The sequence below is a fragment of the Mytilus edulis genome, chromosome 8 (assembly GCF_963676685.1).
Source record: "Mytilus edulis chromosome 8, xbMytEdul2.2, whole genome shotgun sequence".
Lineage (NCBI taxonomy): Eukaryota > Metazoa > Mollusca > Bivalvia > Mytilida > Mytilidae > Mytilus > Mytilus edulis.
Genome location: NC_092351.1, coordinates 7,896,417 through 7,906,003, shown reverse-complemented (window position 1 = coordinate 7,906,003; position 9,587 = coordinate 7,896,417). Strand labels below are relative to the sequence as shown.

Below are 9,587 nucleotides of genomic sequence, written 5' to 3'. Positions count from 1 at the left end.
TTCAAAGATAGGGTTTGACGGTGTCTGGTGAAGGCAATATCCACATTATATGCTTTCAAAGATAGGGTTTGACGGTGTCTGGTGAAGGCAATATCCACATTATATGCTTTCAAAGATAGGCGGTTTGACGGTGTCTGGTGAAGGCAATATCCACATTATATGCTTTCAAAGATAGGCGGTTTGACGGTGTCTGGTGAAGGCAATATCCACATTATTTGCTTTCAAAGATAGGCGGTTTGACGGTGTCTGGTGAAGGCAATATCCACATTGTATGCTTTCAAAGATAGGGTTTGACGGTTTCTGGGGAAGGCAATATCCAGATTATATGCTTTCAAAGATAGGGTTTGACGGTTTCTGGTGAACAAAGATAGGGTTTGACGGTTTCTGGTGAACAAAGATAGGGTTTGACGGTTTCTGGGGAAGGCAATCAAAGATAGGGTTTGACGGTTTCTGGGGAAGGCAATCAAAGATAGGGTTTGACGGTTTCTGGGGAAGGCAATCAAAGATAGGGTTTGACGGTTTCTGGGGAAGGCAATCAAAGATAGGGTTTGACGGTTTCTGGGGAAGGCAATCAAAGATAAGGTTTGACGGTTTCTGGGGAAGGCAATCAAAGATAGGGTTTGACGGTTTCTGGGGAAGGCAATATCCAGATAAGCGCTAAAGAATCCCATTCATCAACCAGACGATGTGTTATGATGGTATTATTGAATTTGAATAATGAAAAGAAAAGTACCACATAGAATTTCATCGTAGTGTTAACATCCACAAACGATGGTGTAGAGGTACACTTTTAATGCATGAATAGTTAATGAAATGATGCATTTAACTATTGTTGATAAAAAAAATAATGTTATCTAATACCACCAGGCTTAACTAAATAAAATTGAGAATGGAAATGGGGAATGTGTCAAAGAGACAACAACCCGACCAAATAAAAAACAACAGCAGAGGGTCACCAACAGGTCTTCAATGTAGCGAGAAATTCCCGCACCCGGAGGCGTCCTTTAGCTGGCCCCTAAACAAATATATACTAGTCCAGTGATAATGAACGCCATACTAATTTCCAAATTGTACACAAGAAACTAAAATTAAAATAATACAAGACTAACAAAGGCCAGAGGCTCCTGACTTGGGACAGGCGCAAAAATGCGGCGGGGTTAAACATGTTTGTGAGATCTCAACCCTCCCCCTATACCTCTAACCAATGTAGTAAAGTAAACGCATAACAATACGCACATTAAAATTCAGTTCAAGAGAAATCCGAGTCTGATGTCAGAAGATGTAACCAAAGAAAATAAACAAAATGACAATAATACATAAATAACAACAGACTCTTTTTTTTTTTGGACAAAACATGCATAAAACATGAGCCTAGGCTCCGTGTTTAAAACCGTACCTTGACCTATAATGGTTAACTTTTATAATTGTGACTAGGATGGAGAGTTGTCTCATTGGCACTCATACCACATCTTCCTATATCTATCTACTAACAATGTTATTCTTATCATTAGTCAGAACACTTGTAGATCCTTTTTATTTTGTAAGATTAAATACTAAAAATATAAGATATAAAAAGTCGATATGGTATGATAACCAATGATATTACTCTTCAAAAGAGACCAAATGATACAGACATTTAAGGAATGACTGTAATATTTTTTCTGTCTATAAAGAAACAACATAAAAAATTTGGTGCACACTGAATAACGCGCGTAGCGGGTTATTTAACAGTGTGCATCTCATTTTTTATGTTATTTCGAATAGACAGAAAAAATATTACAGTCATTTCTTATAATTTAATTCTAAATTCCATTTCAAACCGTAGAAAACCATGAAAAACGTTGATGACGTCACGGTCACATGACTAAATTATGTCTATGGGCTCATAACAAAATAACGTCAACCAATCAGAAGACGCGTTACATCCAAAATAAAATTATTTATAGATAGATATCATAAAATGTGGTATGAGTGCCAATGAGACATTTCTCCATCAAAGTCATAACCATCATAGGTCAAGGTACGGTAGTCTATTACTATGTAAGTTTAAACGTTTCTTTTATAAATTAATGTTTATGGCTTTTATAAATATTTTAACAGCTACGATGTATTGTGATAATTCAAGCTGGCAGCTGGAGGGAACACGTTGTTATAAAGTAATTCTACATCAAAGTTCAGGTGTTATATACCAGGAAGGCAAGGAATTGTGTCGAGATGAACATTTCAATTCAACTTTAGTGATGCCGAAGACAGCAGAAGAAAATACTGTCATAGAGCTATTTGAATCGATGTGAGTGAAACGTGTGTTCATAATACTTTATATAATGACAATTACCAGCGCCATGATAGTTATGCTTTTTTGATGTATATGTATTGATATATTTTCGTATAAAATATGACGAAATTGAGTATACAAATCGATCTTAAATTGAAGTAAATTAGATGGACTTCCAAACACCGTTTCGATGCCTAAAATTACTGAAGAGACATTAATTGTCGAAATCCAGATATGATGTGGTATACAATCTTTTCCGCAAGTTTATTGTTTTCTGTTATTTTTCTGGTATTAAATTAATAATGAAATTTCATTTTGTAACATCTTGTAATCCATCCATATATATATGTTTATCTATGTTTTGGTAGAGTTGGTTGGTTCTGGATAGGTTTGACAGACTATGATGGAAACAATAAATGGACATGGGAAGATGGTTCTTCAGCAACATTTACTGATTGGATAAATGGTAAATAAAGACTACAATATTTTACCGATGTTAAATGTATAACAGTCCTCAAATGGGAAATATATATATTTTGGTTTCAAATGAAGTGAAAGTTATTATTCTTGCAAGCACTATTAAGTAATAGTTGCACAATTTTAGACGTAAAGGGAGTTCCTATAGGACATTACATTGTCTACATTTACAGAAGAGCCTATAGCAAGTGATAAAATCTTATCTGTGGTGATTCTTTCGCTTTGTAAACAAAATCGTGATAAAATTCTCGATAAATCTTACTAAGCGCCAACTCTGAGATATTCATAATAATGGCTGTTATAATTTACTCCTACGTAAATCCACATGCATGTGCAAACGCTACGCCAATTTCGCTGTGTTCAAAATTGCAATTGAAAAAACAACGAACCCTTACCCTTATTCTGATGCATAAACAAAAAGAATTAATACATAAGAGCTAGGAAAAAAACCAAAATCAAACTAAAACAAAATTCTAATAATGCTTTTAGCGCGTTAACGTAATTTTAAAATATGACGTCATACACATGAAAACGATTAAGCTAAAGGATTTCCGTTACGTGAACCATCAAAACTCAGATCATATTGCATCAAAACGTAGTTTTGAGGTAGGTGTTGTTTTGTTTCCTATTCTTTTGCATTATTATTGCATTTACTGATTTCAGCAATTGTGGCTCCCTAGTTACGAAATGTCAAATGTCGATATGATGGTAGCTTTACTAGAAAAAATATGACTAACAATTGCATAAATGTGTAGGTTATGAATTCAAAGAATTATTTTTTTTGTTCTAGCAGTTATTTAAGAAACAATTCATGCACACTATATATTTATGGGACATTCTTAGCTTTAACAAACATGGGGTAAAAACGAGCAGACACACACATGGGCATACCCAACCTTGATTCAGTTTTCTAATAACTGTATTTGTCCTATTCCATAAATTCTCTCTTAACTAATATAAGTTTTTGGCCAAAATGAATCAAATGATTATTATTTTGTGTTTGAAAGCCAGATGGAATTAGGTAGACATGATTACACATGTAAAATTGTTTTTACCATCTCTAGGTAACCCAGACAATGCCTTAGAACAGTGTGTGACCTTGGCTTGGGGTGGATGGCATGACAATTACTGTACTGCATTAAGAGGTGTTATATGCCAACTTGATGCAGTATATCAAGGTAAAAGAAGATATATTTAGAATGTTTTATACCAGCTTCATAAATCAGGTTTGAAATTTACTTGAATTTTTTTCTATTATTTAAGGAAACAATAACATTGATCTCTATAAGGTTAATTGTAATAGTCATCTTTAAAAAGATACAAAGCAACATAGTATAATGAAAGAACTCAGCAACGAAATTAACTTTACATGCACACACGAACATTTTACATTTTGATGTGATATATGAACCATGAATAAATACAAAATACATTTCAAGGAATCTGATGATTTTTTTTAATCTCGTCTCTTACAGACTTATGCCGTTGAAAAGCTTTGTTGATATGCATTAACCAAAATCATGCTAGCTAATCAAATTGCGAGGTCCGATGCAAATTGTAAAGTATTTTGTTGTGCCATGGTAAAATTGTGTTTCTTGTCTTTCGTGCTTGCTGGTGACCTTTGGTTGAACATTTCGAAAAACTAAGATTTTCTGATCCCAGACACAGATTGATTACCTTAGCCGTATTTGGCACAACCTTTTTTTGGAATTTTGGGTCATCAATGCTCTTCAACGTTGTACTTGTTTGGCTTTATAATTATTTTAATCTGAGCGTCACTGATGAGTCGTATGTAGACGAAACGCGCGTCTGGCGTATTAAATTATAATCCTGGTACCTTTGATAACTATTTACACCACTAGGTTGATACCACTGCTGGTGGACGTTTCGTCCTCGAGGGTATCACCAGCCCAGTAGTCCGCACTTCGGTGATGACATGAATATAAATTATATGGTCATTTCTATAAATCTTCGATTACAACAGATTGATTACCTTAGCCGTATTTGGGACAACTTTTTTGGAATTTTTGGTCCTCAATGCTCTTCAACTTTGTACTTGCTTGACTTTATAACTATTTTGATTTGATTGTCTCTGATGAGTCTTGTGTAGACGAATGCGTGTCTGGTGTATTAAATTATAATTCTGATACCTTTGATAACTAAGTATATAGTTTTTTTTGTATGTCATTGTTGACGTATTTGCTTGTTGTTTGTAGTGTGTAATATTATGACACAATATTGGCTGCTTTTCCCATATATTTGACATGTTTAACTTATATTTAGCAAGTCAGGAATATGACAGTTGTTTTCCATAGTTCACTATCACCATTTGTTTGATGTGTTTGAGCTTTTGATTTTGACTTTTGATAAGATCAAAGTTTTCCTTGGAGTTCGTTTTTTGTGTTATTTATTTTTTGGTACAATATGCCGCAAAACAATACTTCGGAAGGCATTCTTATACTCTAAAAGTATGAAAAAAAATATGTAAGAAAATTATTATCAATTTCCTTGATAGTGCAGGAATGTCTTATATCTAAATGACTTCCCCATCAGTTATTTCTATAAGGAAGTGGTCTATTGAGTTACGAAATTTTATATAGTTTTGGCATTTTAAGTGAATTGTGTTTTGAACATCAGAAATTACAACAGTACGATGAAAGAGTTACTCAATTGTAATTACAAATCTAAATCAAGTTTTATCTTAATTTGCATAAATGTTTATTTACAGATTTAATCACACATTCACAATTATTATGAAAGGTTAATAACTAAAAGTTAAACGTTCAAATTTCAATAGCTTCACCATTCAATGGTATCGCAATATTTGAAGTAGCTATTACTACCATCCTTGGATCCAGTAATCCTATGTCATGTTAACGTATTTACTATAGAGTTACATATCAACTCTAGTTAGGTATATAACTTTGCTGCCGAACAGTTATTTTTATTTATAAATAATTACTTGCAAAATACTGAAAGAAAAACAAATATATATCACAGCAACAAACGATAGCCACTGTATCATTTTGGTCTTTTGTGGATAGTTGTCTCATTGGCAATCATACCACATCTTCTTTTTTATACATCTTCACAATTACTTAAATAACAATTAATTATAGCGTTTAGTTCACTATCACCCATGCTGTGATGTATTGATAATTTAAAACATTTTGTTTTACATAAAACGTTTTGGTTCAACTTTTTTTTAATATACGGTCATATTTTGCAGAAAGTACTACATCTATGACATCGAGCACCCAAACCACCAACATACAACAGAGTACATCAGACGAAGAAGCAGAACTTTCAACAAGCGAACCATGTTTATGTAACTGTGATTCACCAACAAGTGAACCTAACTCGACACATGCAAGCACTGTTGACACCAATACTCTTATTCTTAACAAATATTATTTATCATCCGCTGTCAGACGGAGAACCAGTGCTTCAGACCCTAGGAGGTCGTCATTTTATATTGGTTGTGTAGGAGTGGCAGTCCTTGTGATTACTATTTCTTTTGTTATACTTTTGGATTTTCTACCAAGAGGCTGATTGTCATTGACAAGCTAGTGAATTTAGCATTTAAAAAATGATTTAACGTTTTCCAAGTTAGTTTGATGAACACAGAATTTATGAAAATGTTTTACAATGTATTTTGAATGTAAAAGAGGGGCGAATGACACCATAGGGACAATCAAACGCATAGATCGAAAATAAACTGAGAAAGTCCTGGCTAGAAAAAGAAAAAGACAAACAGACAAAATAATAGTACACAGAAAACAACATAGAAAACTAAAGACTAAGGATCACTTACCCCACCAAAAACGAAATTTGTTGTAGTTGAGACATCTATATTACCATTCCGCCGAAGACAACGTCGTCGTCATTGGGTAAACAGTTGTTAAGTTTTTTGCTTCAGTTTGTTTGATGAGAACTACTTGTGATTGATAAATGATGTTTGTACTATCAAGACATATCAACTTGATGACTATTTTGAGGCACTTTCTCCTACTTTTTAAAAAAGAATTATCAACTGGGCTCTAGTTTCAAATTCATGTTCACCGGTTTAAAATAAAATAAACAATTTACAGGACAAGGGCTCGAGAATATGCAGTTTCGTTTCGTGTGTTTTATAGTCTAGACGCCTTCTTATTAATTATCGAGTTGACTTCATGTTATAGTAATAGTATCATATATCAGTTCATATTGTTTTGATGACTATTTCAAGTCCCTGTCCCTAGGTCATGGTCCAGTGCCTTTCAATTAATCTGCAGTTTTCACTGTCAAGTTTTCTGCTCAAGTCTGTTTGATAAGAACTACTTGTGTAAGATCAATGATATTTTCCATAAGGATGCATCATTATCAGTACATACCAGCTTGATGATGGTTTTAAGACCCGTTCCCGAGTTCATGGTCAAAAGGACTTTGATTTAGATAGCAATCTTCAGTTTTAAGTTTTCCGCCTTCGTCAGTTAGAAAGGAACTTCCAATATTATTTCAACGAAATGTTCAATGAAAAATGAAAACAACACGTTACTAGTATATAAAATTACATGCGTTCGAAGTGCTTTTCTGGATTTACCTTCATCAGGAACGTTTAAAGTCAAATATTTGAAAGCAAAGGATTTATTAGAACCGAAACAATTGAAGAGCTACAATAAAAAAAAATAACCTAATAAGATAGACAAATACATCTTAGGTCAAATATGCAGAGGTACCGACCTAGTGCTGCAAAAAATGAAAACAACGTGTTATATTAATTTTATGTGTCCGAAGCACTTTTCTGGATAAACCTTCATCAGGCGAACGCTCAAAGCCAAGTATTTGAAAGCCAAGGATACATAAAAACAGACACAATTGAATTGACCATTCCGACGCCTAGCCAACTAGTTCATCCCGAAATTGTATATGGTGGCACATTGTTAATGTACATTATCATCATCTATTCTTAAATACATTCTATTGTTCAAAAATAAAGGTTTGACTGGAGATCAGAAACAAAATCTTTTTCCTTTGCTTCTACATCCTGGCAGTAAAATAATTAAGTGTAAATGTTCGCAGTCGCGTATTTCAATTACGGACAGAATTACAATTCGAGTATTCAAGATTAGCTCCGCTACCAGATCAATGAATAGTTTTGACTTCACTGTTTCAGGCTTCTCATAGAATGTTAAGTCAAATTTATGTTGATAATTAAGAAGAAGGGACAAAGATGCACATGTTTCTGAGTGATCATCTTACTATATTTACATATACACCAACACTTTGAATAACTATTACTACCAATTATCTACAAACTTTTGTCAGAATGTAAGTATTCTGTGTTACACACCTCAATGATATACGATACATTCAAATACGCAAATAGCATATGATACCTTTGCATCGTGCTTTATAATTGTCGCGAGAAAGATCGGGAACATTTAATAACAAGTAAGAAAAATGACTGTGTAGGGAGACATTCATATGAAAATAGATTCTGATTAGAAAAAGAATAATTAAAGAGCCATAACTCTAGAGTGACTAACAATAAAAATTTACAAATAAAAAAATAAGCGTAGTTTCACTAATACCAACAAAAGTGTTAAATATATTAAATTGGTCCAAGCATACTAGATCTAGTGAAAGAGGGACGAAAGATACCAGAGGGACAGTCAAACTCATAAATCGAAAATAAACTGACAACGCCATGGTTAAAAATGAAAAGGACAAAGAGACAAACAATAGTACACGTGACACAACATAGAAAACTAAAGAATAAACAACACGAACCCCACCAAAAACTAGGGGTGATCGCAAGTGCTCCAGAAGGGTAAGCAGATCCTGCTCCACATGTGGCACCTGTCGTGTTTCTTATGTTATAGCAAATCCGGTAAATAGTCTAATTCGGTAGGTCAGATTCATAAAAGGGAAGGGGATTGTTGTTACGACGGAAGAAACATATCCGACATCATTTGTGAAACGGTTATTCCATAACGGTCAACCAACTCGTGATGGCGTCCGTAAAATTTACGAAGAGATAATTTCAACTTCACCATTTGGAACATTTGATTTAATAGCTTCCTTGTGAGCACCAACCCTCTATCGAGAAAATCATGATAGGAAAAGCAAGCACAGGAATATCGTATCAATTGGGAGATATATACACCTTATGCAGGTGCTGCTGGAATGTTGTTACTTAGAAATGGAAAGTTCACAATTGGAAAGCTGAAATCATCTCTTTTGTCGTAAAGTTTTGTTTTCAATCGACCCTCATTGTCAATTTCTAGATGTAAGTCAAGATATGAGGCCGACTTAACTGTATCTGTTGTATCTCTAGTTTAATGGGATAGATGCATTCGACATAGTCACCAAAGTTTGAATTATTTAGTGAAGAACATCATCTATATAGCGGAAAGTAGAGTTAAAGGATATTGCTAACTTCTTATCTTTCTTCCTAAGAAGTTCCTGTATGAAGTCAGCCTCATAATAATAAAGAAACAAGTCGGCAAAAAGAGGGGCACAATTCGTTCCCATTGGTATGCCGATAGCTTGTTGAAAAACACGTCCTCCGAACGTAACTAATATGTTGTCAATCAAGAAATCAAGCATCTTGATAATGTCGGTTTCAGAGAATTTTTTGTTTTAATCAGAGTGATCCTTTAGAAAGTAGGATTTAAACCTTCCTAAGACAAGATAGTTGTATCTTCGTTGGCCATTCTTTTTTATGAATCAAAGCAATACCAACTCTTTCAATTTAGTTTGGAATGTGGAATACTTGTATAAAGTGCAGAGAAGTCAAATGTTTTGATACTATTACAAGATGAAAGAGAGTTAGATTGTATGTACTCTATAA

The 9,587-nt window shown here is 33.9% G+C and overlaps 1 protein-coding gene across 1 annotated transcript; it reads left to right on the top strand.

The window, feature by feature from the left end:
• Positions 1–2,101: 2,101 nt before the first annotated feature.
• Positions 2,102–6,836, top strand: LOC139486877 (C-type lectin 1-like). Its single transcript, XM_071271938.1, has 4 exons — positions 2,102–2,290; positions 2,644–2,741; positions 3,817–3,930; positions 5,982–6,836. The coding sequence occupies exons 1-4, from the start codon at positions 2,106–2,108 to the stop codon at positions 6,302–6,304; spliced, it is 720 nt and encodes a 239-aa protein (XP_071128039.1). The 5' UTR covers positions 2,102–2,105; the 3' UTR covers positions 6,305–6,836.
• Positions 6,837–9,587: the final 2,751 nt, after the last annotated feature.